At 41.7% G+C, this 18,371-nt stretch overlaps 3 protein-coding genes and 3 non-coding genes across 11 annotated transcripts in view; 3 read left to right on the top strand and 3 right to left on the bottom strand.

Moving 5' to 3' along the window:
- pacsin2 (protein kinase C and casein kinase substrate in neurons 2) overlaps positions 1 to 4,528 on the bottom strand; it is an 18,437-nt gene extending 13,909 nt beyond the window's left edge. For 3 of the 4 annotated variants that reach the window (XM_020092354.2, XM_020092356.2, XM_020092357.2), the window contains exon 1: positions 4,351 to 4,512. The gene's annotated coding sequence lies outside the window, so the exon portion shown is untranslated. Of the gene's footprint in view, positions 1 to 4,350 lie in introns of all 4 variants that reach the window. The other variant, XM_020092355.2, reaches the window with a different exon arrangement.
- A 638-nt stretch (positions 4,529 to 5,166) lies between these two features.
- ttll1 (tubulin tyrosine ligase-like family, member 1) lies at positions 5,167 to 15,022 on the bottom strand. Of its 2 annotated transcripts, none has more exons than XM_069520168.1 (11): positions 14,532 to 15,022; positions 14,303 to 14,428; positions 13,416 to 13,624; positions 13,116 to 13,296; positions 12,688 to 12,825; positions 12,437 to 12,545; positions 11,979 to 12,122; positions 11,265 to 11,351; positions 9,963 to 10,126; positions 7,578 to 7,708; positions 5,167 to 5,392 (listed from the first exon to the last, which is right to left on the bottom strand). In XM_069520168.1, the coding sequence occupies exons 2-10, from the start codon at positions 14,413 to 14,415 to the stop codon at positions 7,579 to 7,581; spliced, it is 1,275 nt and encodes a 424-aa protein (XP_069376269.1). In that variant the 5' UTR covers positions 14,416 to 14,428; positions 14,532 to 15,022; the 3' UTR covers positions 5,167 to 5,392; position 7,578. The 2 variants fall into 2 exon arrangements, with proteins under 2 accessions (XP_069376269.1, XP_019947785.1); XM_020092226.2 differs by lacking the exon at positions 5,167 to 5,392 and adding an exon at positions 5,877 to 7,459 and having other exon boundaries at positions 14,532 to 15,021.
- On the top strand, positions 7,910 to 7,996 carry trnay-gua (transfer RNA tyrosine (anticodon GUA)). The gene is given in 2 exon segments: positions 7,910 to 7,946; positions 7,961 to 7,996. It is a non-coding gene; the product is annotated as a tRNA-Tyr (tRNA).
- trnay-gua (transfer RNA tyrosine (anticodon GUA)) lies at positions 9,030 to 9,116 on the top strand. The gene is given in 2 exon segments: positions 9,030 to 9,066; positions 9,081 to 9,116. It is a non-coding gene; the product is annotated as a tRNA-Tyr (tRNA).
- trnay-gua (transfer RNA tyrosine (anticodon GUA)) lies at positions 9,744 to 9,830 on the bottom strand. Its single transcript is given in 2 exon segments — positions 9,744 to 9,779; positions 9,794 to 9,830. It is a non-coding gene; the product is annotated as a tRNA-Tyr (tRNA).
- A 43-nt stretch (positions 15,023 to 15,065) lies between the features above and the next one.
- bik (BCL2 interacting killer) lies at positions 15,066 to 18,359 on the top strand. Of its 2 annotated transcripts, none has more exons than XM_069520173.1 (7): positions 15,066 to 15,084; positions 15,583 to 15,647; positions 15,740 to 15,768; positions 16,752 to 16,855; positions 17,251 to 17,403; positions 17,482 to 17,596; positions 17,748 to 18,359. In XM_069520173.1, the coding sequence occupies exons 4-7, from the start codon at positions 16,761 to 16,763 to the stop codon at positions 17,862 to 17,864; spliced, it is 480 nt and encodes a 159-aa protein (XP_069376274.1). In that variant the 5' UTR covers positions 15,066 to 15,084; positions 15,583 to 15,647; positions 15,740 to 15,768; positions 16,752 to 16,760; the 3' UTR covers positions 17,865 to 18,359. The 2 variants fall into 2 exon arrangements, with proteins under 2 accessions (XP_069376274.1, XP_069376273.1); XM_069520172.1 differs by having other exon boundaries at positions 15,069 to 15,084; positions 15,580 to 15,647.
- Positions 18,360 to 18,371: the final 12 nt, after the last annotated feature.

Raw genomic sequence — 18,371 nt, 5'->3', positions numbered from 1 at the left:
AACGTATTGGGAATTCCTTCAGCACAAAAGCTCTTTTCCTAGGTCTGATATAATCAGGAGCAAACAGGAACAAGCGTCTGCACACCCTTGGCTCTGTAGGACATGTGTGGGGGGGCTGTGTTAAACAATTGTACATGGCTTGACCCAGAACTGTAAACAATGCTGTTGACTAAGCTGTGGTCTGAAGTCCACTCAATCTGTCACTCAGCAGGAGCACGCTGGAAAATTCAACACTCTGCCGCTACGCACAAGCCCCAAAAAACCACATGGGAATGAAGAGAATATGTAAACAATGCTTAATGGATAAACTGATATTTAACATTGTCTTATTGTCATGTAAATAAGCAGTGACAAATAATTACCAAGACAATCTGTCTTGGCAACAAATGCATGATTCCATCAAGGCTGCAGGAAACTTGTGTGAATATGGGTCTTTACCATTACAGTCTTTGAGATTACGTAATCAAACACAACAATGATATCCACTAACAGCTGATAAGTAAATGAACTGAGCACACTGGAATCTGGCTGCTTAAATCGGTCTCAAGATAGAAGTGAACAAATGCATTCCTCAGTGCTTCCATGCCTCAACTGAACCTTGGCATCATGAGCAAGTTCCCATGCTGTCATTTTTCCTCTCATTTATCAAATACATAAACTTGCATCGTAACTTGTGCAGATGAGTCTAGATGTGGTTTTAAAGTAGATTATTTTTGAATGTTGATGCAGAGAGCAGCAGCCGCCCAGCTAAAAAGGGGAGGCAATGCAGAGTGAGACAGCAAAAGGAAAAGGTGACTCTTGTGTTATTAAAAGCACATGAACGCTGAACTTGAGTCATGACGAAGCAACAGACATGAGATCCAAGTGTCCTTTTGCAGCTGGTGTAAGGAGGGTGCAATTCAAAGGAGATGAAGACATAATTAAAGGAAGAGATCATAGACGGTATACTAAGAAGGACAAAATGAAACTGAACTGTCTCGTTTGCCTCTAGAATGTCGATACCTGACCTTACAGGTCCTGCGAAGTAGGAGACACGTCTATGCAAGAGAGGCAGGACAAACACATCCTTGTGTACAGGAACATATTCTTTCCCACAAACCAGCACGAGCTGTCTATTCACGCCATGTTTATATTTCTCAAAGTGCTCTGGAGGTCACAGAAGCAGTGTCAGGATCAGGAACCAAGCAGAGGAGCAGGAAACAACAGGATACACGACCAAAGAGATGAGCACACACACACAGCTGACCAGCCTTAAAATCTGTGTGTGTGTTTCTATTAATGGAAGAAAACAATTATGAGAGCACCTAGAGACACACACTGCACGTACACTTTAGAAGTATCCATTTCTGATCCAGAGGAAGAATCATGTTTGTTAGATATGTGAGGTTAGGTTGTTTAAAACTTTAGTGGAATCAGACACAGAGTCTTATCAGAGTGTGTAGCAAGGACATCGACATGTTAATGTCACACAATCTCAAAAATTCCCTCTATCTGACTCAGTAGCTGCTGGAGAGGGGGAACATGTGCAGTAAGCAGAGTTACTACTTGTTCATCATCACAGTATGAATGCTAACTAGAGATCATATTGCAATGGGATCACATCTTCAGACCATCCATTAACATGTTGACGTTCCCACATGAGTAATCAATAATTATTACTATATTATTACATGAGTACTCAGTACCTGTGAGTTAGACCAAACCCATTTTCAAACTCCACCCTCATTTTGAGCTTAACTAGGCACCTTTAAGTTTCGTGCACGGTTATGACGCTACCGTGGTGAGAAAATCTGTCAACAAAAAGAGGGACTGTCAGACAGACACATGGACAAACAAAAGGACAGACAGATAGATAAACAAGTACAAACACCTAAATTACGGTTGTAATTTCTCTTACAGTTAGTATCTCCATGACATAATTTTGCAATAATGACACACACAATCTTGACAATACCAGCCCCTCTGTTCATGAACATTTCAGGAAGACAGAGTGATTACATAAGAGCTGAAAGCATACTAAGTGTTCTATGCTTCCAAATGAAAATTGCTTATCTGACGACGGGTGTTTTTTTTTTGTGTATGTTTCCGTTTCCTTCTTTTGTTGCATTAAACGCCTGCAATACCTCACAGACGGAGGGGGGAGTGCGGCTGAGCTGATCTATCCCTTCAATATTGCAATTCCACAGCAGGACGTAACTAAATCCCGACTGAGCTGTGAGAGAAAAAATAATACAGTCATTCCTTTGCTTCCTCAAGCTTGAAGGTCAGAAGTTTCCATGGCCACTGCAGGTCACAGCCTTGATTTTATTTCCCTGTCAGTCAATCACCTCTGCCCTCTTTCCTCATGTGAGCTCAACAGCTGCAGCGACCAGGAATATGGTCTTTCAAATGTAGAGTCTCCCAATTACAGACTTACACCTATATCCAGCCTTTATATCAGAGCTTTATTCAACAGTTGGGTGAATCCAAACACAAGACAATGCAACCGTTAGTCCATCAACACCAATGTCAACAGTAGCTGAGGCATAACTGACCGGTCCGCCTGCTCAAAAACCATTTGCTCTATGGACAGGGGGAAACAATGGCATTTGTTCCACACTTTCAGGTATTTTCCACTGGAAGCGTCTACAGCGCGGAGAAGAACATAATGGAGGGAAATTCAGTATTACATGACAGGGAAGTGGAGATCTGTATGTCACCGGCAGGCATATTCTCATGTGATGCATTTAAAGCTGCAGACATTTCAGGAAAGTGCCATGAAAGCAAGTTCATCATCTTTTGACCTTTAAAAGTTGTTCTCTGTCCACATCTGAGATCCTCTGAAGAAGACAATAATCACACAGGAACAGTATTTTTGACTTTTAAACTTTCTAAAGAGTATTTCAAGTGTTTACAATAACCAGAGGACCTGGGAAGAAAGGATGCAGCTATTTTTATTATCGACTGGTCATTATTTCCTTGATTGATCATTGAATCTATAAGATGTCAGAAAAATTCCAGTTCTGATTTCCTTGAATCCAAGCACCTGAATGTACAGGACCTCAATACCACAGCTCCATTCCCCACTACGGCACAGACGCTGGCTCCAAATTATATCATCAACGCAAGAAGGCAGCGTTCGTAACTCGGACATTTTGGCTTCATGTCTGAATCCTGGGAGGAAGTGGAAACGCGTCGTCCATCTTTATACACGGCCTATGGTCTCAGCTATGAAAGCACATTAAGCAATTTTGGAGAGTCTGATTTGTGATTAATTTCGTGGAGAATTCAGTCTTTCTAGTTTCTAATCCCTTTGAATTTAAAAATGTTCATACAGGGAGGTTTATTTATGCCAATCAGACACAGCACTGCAAGAGTAACACGCCAACACAGATCCTTAACTGGAGCGCAGCCTAAACTGGAACATCAATTCTAACTTTAACTCAGCTGAACACCCACACCCGCTTTTTAAAAAGGGAACCAGCAGCCTTTCCACATTGGCTTTCACTATTGCTGTTTCCTGACAACACTACTCCTCATACAAACAACAAACCAGACACTTTTTTTTTTTTTTTTTAATGTTACTTCATGATGACTGATAACTTCCAGTGATTCATTCATTACAATACCATGAGTTCTGGCCCAGGCTTCTCTGTCCCCGGTGATTAATGAGCTCGTGTTGATCTCACTGTAAAACGCATTAAAATAGCTCAAGAGTCGAATAAATCAGCTAACACATCTCTCCGTGGATTAAACTTGGTGTGCATGTCCAGTCCAGGACTCAGGAGGGTGAACTTGGCAGCTCGTGTGGCCCTGCAGCAGCAGATTGCGGCGGCGGCAGCTGAGAAGTGGACTTTTCTATATGTTGTAATGTAAACATGTGCAGGGTGGCATGACACGGACTTAACGTTATCTTTGCTCGTGTAAACTGCCCCACCCTTTATCACTCCAGGCAACGAAACACGAGTGTCTCCCGGCGAGAGACAGCGAAGCCAAGACACCTCTTCAGGACCGAACCAGGTTCGAAACAAACTCAAATCCACCATTAATGACAACGGCGGTTCGTTAAACTGCGACTTGACGGCGCTAGCTTAAATCTGAGGAGTTTTAAAATCCCAACGCCCGCGATACACAAAAAAAACCAAGTTACAGGGAATCAGTGTGAAACTAGTTCAACTGCATTTCCACACATGGACTCACGTGTTAAATATCTCCGAGTCAAACAGTGTCGAAGCAACAGTCAGTGAACTTTAACGTTAGCGCACTAGCTTTAATGTTAGCGAATTAGCCGCTGCGCCCCTGAAGTACGAAGAAAAAAAAAAAAAAAAAAAGTTTGAATTGTGGAAGTTCGAAGTCTCCGTGTGAACTCACCTGGGTTGGGTTTCTTCCTCGGGACGGTTTGTGTTCGGCTGAACAGTCGTTTCTCTCCTCGGTGCCGGTTAACGAATCTTTTTCGGGCCGTTCTCTCCGCTCGGCAGCGGAACCACCGATCGACTGACTGACACCAGCGTCAGTTACCGGGAGTCACAGCCACACCGCACATCCTGTCAGCACTTTCAAAGTAAAACCGAGGAGAGGCCGCATTTGTTTTCAAGGGAAAGGAAAATAATAAGAAACTTAAAGAACCACTTTTTTATTCTTGTATTTGTGTTCTGCTAATGTTCTGATCTTCGGATGACTTTTGAATATTTCCTTTTATATGCTTCTTTAATTGTTTCCTATGTCTACCTTCGTTTTTTTTTTTTTGTCATTTACTTGCCAAGCACCTTAAAACAGTGTATAAATGAGTGTTACTTATATTTTCTGCAATTTAAAGGGATAGCTCATCATATATATCTACTCACCAATGGAGGAGTGGATGAAGTGTTTCGGTAAATAGCGTTGCAGCCAAATCTAAAACAACTGAAGTCAATCGTGACCAATTCTTCTTCTTCAAAGAAAAAACACCAACAGAAAAAGCCTCCATACCGTTCCTGTGGTGTCATAAGTGTCCATAAGCCCCAACATTCAAATTAGACTGGAAACAGTGTCATTTACACCATGATTTAAGCCTACATGTCGTCTTTCTGTGTTTATATTATATTGTATTTATGCTTGCACACACACACACGCACACACACACACCACAGAAAATGTCCTTGTATGTGTAAACCTACTTGGCAATAAACCCAGATTCTAAATCTGATATTTGGGAGTATTTTGCAGTAACAGCCATTTATTTAATTTAACTTAACATGAAACTTTTACTTTGATAAACAGACTTCCTGATGTTTCAGTCTATTGAAGACTGTTGAGCTTTTTGTAAACTATGAAGAGGCGCGCCTGTCTGACGTCACATCCCTTGGGCCACTTCATCCAGAGGACCCTGAGTGGTTCCCAACAGGGGGTCTGAGGACCCTGGAGAGACTTGTGGCTGTAAAATGAGTAAATGAGGAGTCACATAAGGGTCAAGTGGATTCTCTTACAAACTCATCAGAGGAAGAGTTTGGAGGGTGTATTGCTTTTCAGCTCATTTCAGAACATGTAATGCAATTCTATGAAACCCCCTCAGGTCTTGATGATGATGAGGTTTGTCACATCATTAACTTACCTTAGAAAAGTATCGTTCTGGTGTCTTCTCGTGAATATTTGTTAATTTGCAAATATAAATACAGACACTTTTACTCAAGCAGAAGCGGTTAACTTTTTAAATATGGCCAGATATTTATTTAATGCAGTGTTGTGTAAGACACTATTAGATCTAGAGCTGTACATATGAAGTGCTATTTTTTCTTCATCAGTTGCAGTTTAACAGGATGTGAGACTGACCACAACTTAAAAAAAGATTCTTGCAAATCAATTAGGTTTAAATTCGTCAATACTTCTACCTACCCCTGATTTGAATGTAAAAACATGTCTAGGCAGCACCAATATGGATATTTTATTGAAAGCAAGACCCAAAATTAAAATGAATTGAAATGATGACTATGTCATACAGAGGAATATCATTATGCTTATATCTCACTTTCTAGCAATGACTGACACAGGTCAGACGGCTACAGGGGAATTTAGAAGGAAATAATAGATCAATACACATGTGACTGTATTTTCCTTGTTCATGAGGGGAAAGAAGAGGAAACAATTTTCAAGGTACTACTAATACAAAAGCATACATCAGAATAGGTTTCAATCATAGACTGTAAATAAGGATTGACGACATGACAGCTCCACAAAAGTGAAGACAAAATGTCTCGATCGCCACCTGCTAGCTGGCTGCAGTGTAGGCCATAAACCTCGCCTCCTCCATGTTAGTAGATAGGACATGGACACCTGAAGTACACTTCAAATATATTTTTTCTCTACGATGGTTTCAGTGATTTTAAATAGTTCTTCTCACACTGATGTTTGTTCAAGTGTTAATTTGTCCAGGAACTCCAATTGGCTCCAGATGACATCATAGGCACATGATGGCAGTGATCGTATCCGTCTTCATTTCTAGAGAGTGGGAGGAAGTGGAGATGTGTCGTCCATCTTTATATACAGTCTATGGTTTGATTGATACTGTTTTAGCATTAACATTATACTGGAGGCATTGTGATATTCAAACAAGATGAACTATACTGTTCAGCCCAACATTAGTTAAATAAAAAATATGGACGTTTATTCATCATCACTGATTCAATATCTCAGCCTCTGCAGGAAAAAAATTATATTTAAGATGAATGTGAAAATATGCAGCAGTCCAACTCAAAATGCATCATGGGATATCTTTAAATAAAGTGATAAAGTGCAACAAGGTTCAGCACTGAATACAATCAATCTTAATGAACATATACAGATAATGAACATATAAAAAATTATTAAAGTAATCTATTTCAGGGTCATTATACATTTTCTTTCTGTTAATTATATCTATCTCAGTATCATCTGCCTATCAATAAATCATATCTAAAACATTTTAATTTTTTCATCTTTATTTCCATTCAGTTCATCTCACAGAGCTCCTTCATAGCATCTGTGTGGTGAGTCGAGTTAAGATGTCAGTGCTCAGTAATCATGCATAGCTCACGTTTTTAATTCTTCTTGCTCATGTTGGATTTATGCGTTTCGTTTTCCAACTGGCGCAACTCTTTTTTTGACTTTGTGTATCTGCCACTTTTCTATTTGTGGCAGGTACCTCAAATCTCCGGCTGTCAGAGTCGTCTCATGAGGTTTCATTCAATATTTTCTTATATCAGAGCATTTTTTGGGTCATTTTTCCTTGTCTTTGTAAAGAGCTTGGTCCGGGTCAAGAACCGTTTCAAGAGAGCAAAACTTGTTCTGACCTCACTGACACCACATACCATTTTTTTTAACATTCCTGGTTACACATTGATACAAACAGCTTCCAACCTTTAAACTCCAAATGCAACATGACCTCATTGTTGGTTTTCTCCCCTCCAGCAGTAGGGTTATTGCCCCGTGTGCCTCAGTCAGTCAAATGTGGAGAGAGAACAGTCCTCTGTTGGATAATTGGAGTAAAAAAAAAGTCTGGATGGTCCTTTTTTTTGTATCCCCCATGCCCCACTGTTGGACCCTGTAATATTGTACAGGAAGCCATTAAGAGTCAATCATATCACCTCACTTCCAGGTGGCGGCAGCGGGGCGAATGCCTGCACTCCCCTTGGTGCCCTTTGACCCCAGCGACTGACCTGAGCGGCTCCGCAGGTCACGCTCAGCATTCTCGCTCTGTGCCTGCTCCTCGTCGTACCTGGTGACACCAAGAGGAGTGTGTCAGTGGGGTAATGCAGTACAGCAACACGTGTGAGCGAGTTCCTGTCGCCACCTTTGTTTGCTTTTACATGGAAAACAAGAGGCTCAACGATAACAATACCCCCCTAGTAAGCACTAAGCAAACATTACCCCCACAACCATTCAGAGTAGGCTATGACCAAACAACAACACACCCAGCCCTTCGATAGCTCAGTTGGTAGAGCGGAGGACTGTAGGTGTAATACAAGATATCCTTAGGTCGCTGGTTCAAATCCGGCTCGAAGGAGTGGCATTTTAACCATGCGAGCCACTTCACGGAGGATAATGTGAGTCATACGACCACTGCAATATCTGAACAGATGTTTAAAGTCCCCTGATTGCATATCTTGCAATATTGGTGATGTGGCCATACTTTGTACATGATTACAGAATGACAATGTAAACTGATCTACTTATTTCACAAGTCAACAGTAAGATTCAAAAATATGTATGAAATAATGCACAGATATTGATGTTCCCCAGAGGATCAATCCGACTGTAATTTTCACAGTGGGTGCAAGTGTAACCTGCAATCTTCCACTATAACAGCTGTGCTCAACTCACAACAATACTCCCTGGTGAGCTCTAAGTACACATTATCTCCATACAACTGAAAATGGACTGTATTAGAATTTGGAAGTATCCTTAGGTTGCTGGTTCAAATCCAGCTTGAAGGAGTGAATTTTTAGCCTGTCATGGTCCTCAGTATGTTACTACTATGCACTTTACTGTAAGGTAACGAGAGGGCAGGTTTACACCAGCCTAGTCCGGTTGAATCAAATCAATCCACCTCTTAAGTGCAGAGTGTATTATCTCATCAGCAATTAGAAGTTTTGCTATGCACCATTTTCTTCCTCCACCCAGATGAATCTGACTTTCCCTCACGTACCACAAGTGCACTTGGAAAAGAGTACAGGCAGAAGGGTTGATGCCCTTGTGCTGACCAGATGTCGAACAGTTTGTTTTGACAGATGCTGCTTTTTCAAACTGGATGTACCCACTGAGTCATGGATCTCTGCCGCTGCCACAACAAAACTCTTCTGCTTTCAACAGTGCGCCAAACATGATGTTTTCCATTCCATTCATTAGCAGCTATCATCCTTGTAGTTAGGAGGACTAACATAGTTACTAAAGCACTCCACTCTACTGTGCTTAACTCAAACAACACTGGTGAGCACATATCAACCTCCCAACAACCGAGAATGGACCCTCCATTGACAGCCATGCATTGTGCACAGAGTCCAGTGTCCAGTTGCCCCCTGTCAAAACACATATTTGCCCCTTCGATAGCTCAGTTGGTAGAGCGGAGGACTGTAGTGGGAATGCAAGGCATCCTTAGGTCGCTGGTTCAAATCCGGCTCGAAGGAGTTAAGTTTTAACCAGCGCAACGTCAATAAGCACTTACTTACCACAAAAAACCTCCCCGGTCCCCAAATCACTTCCCCTGCAAAATCCCCTCATTCGTCCTCCAACAACACCATGACGTTGACTGTTAAGACCCCTATAGAAATATCACAACACCATTCTTTGTCCCAGGAGGATGAATAACAATACATTTGGTCTCCTTTTAATTCATATAACCCCATTATCTGGTCAAAATGTTATTTTTTGATAAAATGTCCAGTACTCTTAAAATATAAGTCAGTCAATTCACCACGGCATATCACAATGGACATTTCTGGTCCACAGATGATGCAACACGCTGACTTTTCCTCTATAGCACCATAATTAGATTTACTTTTTAAACACCTAGAATTTTTTTTTTCACATTTTGAAATTTCCTGTATCACAGTATAATAATACAAAAACTAAACAGTGAAGACTTTTCTGGATAAAATGAAGTAAACCATACATATACTGCTGCTACTTGTCATCTACTGCTTAACTATGAGAGTGAAGAGATGTTTAATTATTTAAAGCTCAGCATTTACTTGTTTCGTCAAATCATGAGCTTGTTTCAGATGGAGCTGGACGACATTGTTGGATTAAAACATTCCTTCGAGCCGGATTTGAACCAGCGACCTAAGGATGCCTGACATTTCCACTACAGTCCTCCGCTCTACCAACTGAGCTATCGAAGGGTTAGATATCACAGAAATGCCCCCGGGACTAGTGGGCGGGCGTTCACTTTTGATTGCTATATTTAGCTGCTGTGTGACCCTCCTCAGCAAGAGTGTGTCTGAACATAGCTGATGGATTTCAGTGTCACTCACAGGACTTGGTAGTTGCCCAGGGCCTCCCGGGGTGGACTGCGGTTCCAGCGGCAGTCTGGGATGTCCCCGTTGGGCGTAACGATGTTGAGGGTGTCGTTGATGAGGTTGTACTTCAAGATGCGGTCATTGGCTGTGCTGGAGGTGAGCGAGGGAGAGGCATTGACCTGAGGAGTAGAGAAAAACTGAATATTAAACATTTCATGTTTGATGAGAAGGTGTTTTGCTTCTAAACACATGGACATATAGTTTATAACTAGAATTACCGCCTCCAACAACCAGGGCAAGCACCATATGTTTCTTTATCCAGACTCCCAAGAGGTCACTGTGACCTTTGTGAAGAAATTCTCTAATGGTGGACTTGAAATATCACATTCAAGATTTCTTATCAGGCAGGAAATGTAGCTGCAACTGTGCTGTAACAGCTGATCGCACATACTAGATACACACCAGAAAAGTAGCATGAGTGCTCAAAGAGAGATTAAGCAATTACTCTGAAATCAAAACACACACACTTACTTCCTTGAGTATAAACACAAAGACATATTTTGTTACTCTGGTGATACACCTTTTTAATGAGGGTTGGCTATGAACATACATTCCTCAACAACTATTGTGAGGTCAACCAGAAACAGAGCTCGTAGCAGGACTAATGAATGACAGAAAGTGCTCCTGACTAGGTTTGTGGCACATGTTTGATCCGTCTGTCGCTGTGGAGCGCACATGCCCTACAACCAACTGTGTCGACCAAAATAGATCAGATCGGTGTCTGTGAACAGAAATAGTTGAGACCTAGCCTGGAAACCCAGCAACTTGTTCCTGCAGCTGTCAGGAACGAGTGCAGTAAAAAGATGACAGCTTCTCAACAAGCATGATATTCGGTAAAAGAAACCAGAGACAACAATGACAGAAGGCTTCTAGTTTAAGGAAAACACCAGCCAGCGATTAGCCTGTACCAGCCTGTATCACTTGGTTCACACACAGTAATGTTCTACAACCTGAACAATCAAACTAACATGGGTTTAAGAAACACCTTCAGCACACATCCAAACAGGCACACAAAGATCAACCTCAAGGCCATTTCAAATTGCTCAACATTCAAAGCAAAGTGAAGTCACCGGGAAAGCATGTTAAGTATCTCTGGGCTTGGTTAGAATAAGCAACTGCTGCCTTCAGGAACTGAGCAAAAACTTGTTTTTATGAAGCAGGGGTTAATATTTACTCAATTAAACCGTTTTTTATTTGACTTTGTAGGTGTGTATATGTGTGTAATAAAATCCTTAAACTCCTCGTTAAATTACTCACCTCAATAAGCCACGGCTTCAGCTTGTCATCGATAATGATGTCATAGCCGTAACATTCAAAACAGTGTTTGTCGTTGTTCATCACGGGCTGAGAGAAATAAGAGACAGAGAGCACGTGAGAGCGAGAAATGAAAGGATTAGTGATTGTGATACATCACCGGCGGACGTAGCTATTGGCACACAGCAGCCTGAGGGTAGAGGCCTGAGAGGGGAAGTGGATTAGCTCAATTAGAAGGAGATGGAAGTGTGTATTAAGCTGAGTGCAGTGTTGGGCTTAAAACAAAAAGACATCTTTCATAGAGGCTTTTAAAACATTTTAAACTACAGACATCAAACATGGCTTTAGATTCCACCAGGAATCAGAAATTCAATTTTTTGAGACATGTCTACCAATTATTTCACCATTAAAACCTAAGATTACTTAAGTGTGTCGCAGTGTTGGACAATATGTTTCACAACAGAAAGAAAAGTCACTCTTTCTAATCTAATTTGAACAAGGAGGCCTGACGTTGCCACGACAGTCCTCCACTCTAACAACTGAGCAATCGAAGGTCATGTTGCACAGGATTTATGAAAAACACTATTCCAGATGGTAGAATAAAGAAATATCTGTCTACCAGGAACACAAAAATCAGTTGGGCTCTTATTGTCAAACAGTCTGTGAGAGAAACTGTCACATGAGTAAAAACAGAACGTCTACATCACGTCTACTCACAGCCACAGCTTTCAGCGACTGCACCACAATCCAGTGGATCTGGTCAAAGAGTCTGCCCGTCACCTCCTTTCCTCTCGTGCTCTCTAGGTACAGACGTAGGTTACTGACCGTCCACTTGCCTCCATGAACGTGGTTGTAGTCGTCCTGCATCAGAGGCAAACAGGTGTATTAAGATCAACTTTGGGGGAAAAAAACTGCCTCAAAAGCTCCATCATTCATGATTAAGCTTAAAGGAGCAATCCACCAATTTTACACATGAAAACAGTTGAATGTTTCTTCATTAGCTCTGAGTTGAGCTCTCTAAAGGATGTTATGGCATCTGCTGTATGCTGAGACCCCCAACTTGATGGAGGTGCAATACCCAATTGTAATAATACCCCTTTAAATTCCAACATAATATAATAATATACTGGAACCAAACACTTTTTAAAACAGGACCAGACATGATACAGACTCACCCCATGTTTCTGGATGGCCACATTAGTGAGGTGAACAAACATGTTGTCTAGTTCACTCGTACTGGGCGTGTACTTCACTGTGCAGAACCGACAGAAGCCCAGCTTGTACCTGAAAGAGTGAAATCAACAACTTCAATAAAATCAGGAACGGGCTGTGAAAAAAGATTGATATGATATTTTACGATAAAAACACAAAAACCTAGTGAGAAAACTTGTCAGATTATTGAATGATGCTAGCTGCCAGCTCTTACATGTAGCATTTCAGAGGTCGATATGTCGTCACCAAGACGTAGAGACGCAGGTCAAACTTTTTCCCTCCTATCAGCAGAGGATTATCAATGTACAGGGAGATCACATACGCTTCCTTACCACTAGAAGCTGCTACAAACCTGCGGCAAACAGCAAGACAACAAACATCAGCAAGAAAAACACAACCTCTGACCAAGCTGATTTTATAAGAATGATCAAGAGCAGTTTTGGATGTTTACCTCGAAATCAAATCCTCAAAAAGTAGATTATACCGGTGTTAAAGAGCACATATTTAAAATGTTGAAATTACAGCTAAAACATGAGGATTTCTGATAGTTTTTCCATTAAATAGAAGAATTTGAAAATACAAAACAAAACGCATGTAATGGCTGCAGCCGTGCATGTTACTATGATGTCTCTGTTAACTCACGTGGAGGTGCGGCTGTCTCTGGACCACTTCTTTATCTGGGACAGTTTGTTGATGAGGAAGATGCCTTTGCCCTGGGCCTTCCCGCAGGGCTTCATGATCCAGGTGCTGGACGGATTCTTTCGATACTCCTCCACAAACAAATTGTAATCGGCCGGGAGCATGAACGTCACGGGCACAAAATCTGCACATAACATGGAGAAATATAGATAATAAACATAATCAGGTTTGTCACATATCGATGATTTGTGCGTCTATGAGGGGAAAGAGAAGAGCGGTAGATAAATGTGCATTTTTAGATACCTAGATAAATGTATTTTCCATTCTCGTCCTTCTCCGCCAGCGGGCTGCTTTCTTTCTCCAGCTCCTTCCGGTAGCGTTTGATGTTCTTGATCATCAGGTCCTTCCTGGTCAGCTCATAGTGGTTGGGGAAGTGGTTAACCATCTGTTCATCTGACAGGCGGTAGCCGGTGTCCACGCTGAACACATTCCTGATGGTCTGGATGCTCATCCTGCACATGGGCACAAATACATCTGCAGTATATGGTACTGAAACGTGGAATAGTAAAATAGTGCTGTTCAGTTCTTTTCACTTTCTCCTCTGGTAAGACGCCCTTATCACATTTCAGATGTCTGTGAGGTTAGGTTAGGCTGGGAACCACTGTACAAATACACTATATAAAGTACTTACAACTGGTTCCTCCTCACTCTGCATCAATGTTAACCAAATACTGAATGTATATAATAACACACTCACTCAACTAGTTGAACTTTTTAAACTTTGGTTGCTGATTTGTGATATTTTAAATGCAGGACCTTCATTTAAGGTTCATCAGTTGTTGTTTTCTTTACCCTAGAATGGACCTTTATATATAAATACTTTATATTTACATCAGGGGCGGGTCCTCTCTACGGAGGCCGCCATGTAAACCTTTTGAGTTTTGACGACTGCAGCCTGCTACAGGTTCTCTTTCCTGTTTGGAGGGTGAGGTGAGGGGTGTTCAGCTGCAAGATACCACTTCACCACTAGATGTCACTAAATTCCACACACTGAACCTTTAATAATATGATACTGGTGCTTTTACAGAAGCAAATATTCTCAGTACTTTCCCCCTCATCGTGTGCGATGCGTGCTTACGAGTAGTGTCCGAGGACTGAAGGTCCATGTGCGGTGTGGGTGTGAAACCTACCAGTAGAAATTCCAATCGTCGTTTTCTGTGACTTGGATCCATTCTCTTTTCTCAAAGTTGTTGATGAGCACTGATTTCTCTATGTCCGTCACCCACTTCACCTTACCGGCCATGGTGCCTCCCTCCCTGGGGTGGAGCAGGTGAACAAAAAAAACACACAGCGGGAGATGAGCACGGCCACGGGCAGAACACTGCGGGGCAAGAGGGAGGAAACGCATGTGCCACCTACCTGGAAATCAATGTCAGCAAAACAGCCAGTCATCAGCATCAGCTAGCCGGGCTGGCTCTGCGGTTAGCGGGCTGCTGCTGCTGGATCCTCCGCGGGCTGATGCTGCGGAGGCTGGGCGGACATCACCCGGTCACTCACTCAAACCGGAGCCGAGGTTGTCTGGACTCACAGCCGAGCACAGCGGCAGAGCGTCGGTCAGACATCACCGCGGACCGGCCGTCCCTCCCATGTTAGCTTTTCATCGATGCTAACGAGCTGCAGTCACGGAGGCGGGCGACGTGAAGCGGGACACCGAACAAACTCCTCTTCGCAGCGAAAGTCTCCGGTGTTAATCGGCCTCAGCAACTCGCTTTCCCAACTGCGTGTTTTTATGAATTAGTCTAAAACGCGAACCCCGCGGTGGCGTCGGCCTTCCCGGGAAAAAAAAATAACCTAGCAACGGAGGACGCAGTGGTGTCGCTGCAGGGTGTCGTTACCGCAGAGCACCAGCAGGAGGCAGCGTCTTTATCTTCAATCAACCTTTATTTGTTAAAAAAGTTTCCTCACAAACAATGTAAATAAAACAAAGAAGAAGAACAACAAGCATTTAACTCCGCAACACAACGTCATCAGAATACTATCGAGAATACATACGGAATATTATGAGACTATAATATAATAATACCAGTATTATTATATTGTAGTATTATAAAGTATTCAACTCTATATGTATCAGGATGTATTGTAATGTATAAAAACTGTATTTGCATTGTAAAGTATTATAACGTATTATAAGATTCAACTAAATTTCTTTTGTAATGTATTATAAGCTTGATAATATTATATTTTTTGTAATGTATGTTTTATAAGATGTAACTTATATGTATTATAATCTATTATAAGATTAACCTCCATAGGTATTATGATGTATAATAAGATTTAACTATATTTTTTACTTTCCCACCGTTGAAATAAGTAAATTCTGAACGATAAATTCCTTTTATAAAGACAACCCTGAGCTGCATCTTGTTTTGGCAGAGTGTCACCCCTCCGCTGCTCTCTGTATCAGCAGGTGAAGGTGTGGCCAGTCACATTCGTGGCAGTTACCTGAGAGCAACAAGATTAAAGGACGCTGCTGTAAGTTCAGGAAAACACCAAATGAATATTTATTTATTTTATGTATTCATCTCTTATACATTTTAACTAACATATGTTAATATCTATTATAGGGCGGCGTCAACTTTAATCTACTCAAAAGGTTGGTTTTACTTTCTTTTTTTATTGTGTGTGCACATGTTTATGGTGACAGGGGACATTAATACTCAATTGCAATATGAGACATTATACTTATTACATGGAAATGTTGTTTGTGTTTGATTTGATTGACGTCTGTGGATTTATTGTCATTTAATATTTAATATGTGATCTTGAAAACAACCTTTGTTTGCTTTTGAGGGATGACTTCACCTCTTTGTTGTGGCAATATGGACAAAACCCTTCAGGCTAGTCCATGATTTTTATACAAAAACATGATTATTCTTTTGTGTATGATTGTGTGATTAATTTCCCCACATTTATGGCTTTAATTTGACAATTGTATTAATTTAAATCAGCTGTAGCACATAAGATTTCCTCAGGATATATGAGGATTTGAAGAAATACAGCTTTAATGTGTATATAAGTAGATTCTTTGGAGGCAGTGATGTTTTATTTCATCTCCATGAAGGAAAAAAAGAGGCAGTTTGGTTGTTTTGAGTTATGGAAATGGTGCATTTGCATTCAGAGGCAGGACTGCAGGCACAACAGGAACTGTGTCAGGGCAGGTGCTTGGAGGAGGATCCCAAACTGCAGAAAATAACAAGTCATATATGGGAGTATAGTGATAAAGGTTGATTCGTGTCCACTCCAGAGCTGAAACTCACACAGTATCCAGACGTAGGTGGACGACAACTGTTGGACTTAATCCAACACATGATGTCACCTCTTCAAACCTGGGAGAGCCTGTTTTTATCAACCTGGATTTTCTCCCTGGTTACACAGCCGCCACCTATCCTGGTAACATGAGCCACTATTTACACAGAGTGTTTATGAACGTTGGGAGCCAAGCAGGGCTGATGCACAAACACTAGTGTCTCACCATGGAGCCATTATCTGTCCTGCATGGCCGATGAAGTTCCAGGCTTGTGTATTAATAAAGAACAATTTGCATAATACTGGTTCTCTCTCTCTCTCCTCCCTCAGAAAACAAAGATGGTGAAACAAAGCAGACAGCCCAGTCCAGTCGTCCCCCTCCAGGCTGGACCTGGTGAGGCGGACACTGGAGGCCTGTTTGACGTTAACTTCAGGTACAGCAGAAGGCCCCTCCACACACTAGTGTGATTGGTAATAACAACAGCAGCACACAGCTCAGACAGGCTGAGACAGACAGACAGACAGGCAGCGGACCATGTGGGATCAGTTGTGCCAAAAACAAGTGCTTTCAAATCAACTGGACAATGATGATGAATTTTTTTGTGTTTTTGTGTTGGGCAAAAATATGTGACAAATACAAGAGTAATTAGATGGATGGATAGATAGATGGATACATAGATAATTCATTGATCCCAAGGAAAATTAAGGAAGACGTTGCTGGTTTTCGCATTTGTTTGGTGTAAGATCAGCTGCTCCCTTGAATGAATAAGGCTTCCCTGACCGTCTTGCAAAGACAAATAAACCACATCTCTTCTTGTTCCTGTTTCAGAATCAATGAGAGGACTTCTCGTGCCCTCGCCCGTCAACTGGCTGCCATCGGAGACCAGATGGACCGGGAGTGGACCAGCAGGCGGCCAAACCGGCTCCCAACTCCTCTACGCATGCTGAGACCTGCTCAGGCACTTACCAGGAACATGTATCGGTAAAAAAAAGCCACATTTTGTGTTATTTTCAGATTTTCATGTGATTGGCGGTGTAACCTGGTGTTACTGTGTTCCAGGGGTTTCCACAACCAGTTATGGGGCTTCCAGGGCTTCTCTGCTGCAGTGAAAGCCTGGATAGTGAGCACGGCGCCTGGGCAGGGTCTCCTCAGAGCTGAGGCCTGGACAGACTGGGTAACACTAATCCTCCAAAGCATTATACGTGTCACTGTAAAACATGTTGAAATATTATTCCATATGTTGTGAACTTTGGAAAACTTGTATTCTAAGGCACCTAAGTCTTCAGAGTTTTTCATGTTGGACTCATTATTCCTTTATTTTGCAGATTTCCAGTTTTAAACCAATAACCTGCACTGATTGGACCAGAGGAGCCCTCGTGACTGTGGCACTGGTGGCTGCAGTGACCCTCCTCGGTACCTTATGGATGGAATGGAAAGATTAAAGAGCCATAATAATAATAAGGCCTTTAAACCATTATTATATTTGACAAGAAAAACGTTTGCAAGCGAGTGGTAATTATTGCTAACTGATTTGTTTCTGGTGTTTACTTTGAGTTCTCTTTTTATACTATTTTAACGAGCGGTATTGGAGTTGGCGCAGGCGACTGTGGGCAGCTTCCTGGGTAATGTACCAGTGAAAAAATATCCTAATGCATGTGGATTTAAATCAGTTTGATAGCATTAGCCAAGGAGTTGGTCAGTATCATGTAGCACTGAAATGTTGTTTTCAAGGTCACAAGTTTCCATGACTGGACTGTTGCTGGCCTGCAGTCTTTTGTATCCACAGTAGTTTCTTACTGGTTTAAGAGGCCCAGAAATGTTGTTTTTTTACAGATGATATGAACCTTGGCTTAATATAAAATGACGGGAGCTGGACTTTCTGTTGCAGATTTTGAACTGCTTTTCTTATAATGCTAATAAAAATCATAAAGACAAAATGTTGCAGTCTC

This window comes from Paralichthys olivaceus, chromosome 23, assembly GCF_024713975.1.
Source record: "Paralichthys olivaceus isolate ysfri-2021 chromosome 23, ASM2471397v2, whole genome shotgun sequence".
Classification (NCBI taxonomy): domain Eukaryota; kingdom Metazoa; phylum Chordata; class Actinopteri; order Pleuronectiformes; family Paralichthyidae; genus Paralichthys; species Paralichthys olivaceus.
Note: the sequence above shows the minus strand (reverse complement) of the source record. Positions and strands in the feature narration are given on the sequence as shown.

Coding starts and splice junctions, on each gene's coding strand:
- ttll1 (XM_069520168.1), bottom strand. CDS start 14,415: ATGGCCGGTAAGGTGAAGTGGGTGACGGACATAGAGAAATCAGTGCTC. Junction 13,297..13,415: donor TGGAAAATACATTTATCTAG/GTATCTAAAAAT, acceptor TGTTATGTGCAG/ATTTTGTGCCCGTGACGTTC. Junction 12,546..12,687: donor CGACCTCTGAAATGCTACAT/GTAAGAGCTGGC, acceptor TCACTCTTTCAG/GTACAAGCTGGGCTTCTGTC.
- bik (XM_069520173.1), top strand. CDS start 16,761: ATGGTGAAACAAAGCAGACAGCCCAGTCCAGTCGTCCCCCTCCAGGCT. Junction 17,404..17,481: donor CTTACCAGGAACATGTATCG/GTAAAAAAAAGC, acceptor ACTGTGTTCCAG/GGGTTTCCACAACCAGTTAT. Junction 17,597..17,747: donor CTGAGGCCTGGACAGACTGG/GTAACACTAATC, acceptor TTTATTTTGCAG/ATTTCCAGTTTTAAACCAAT.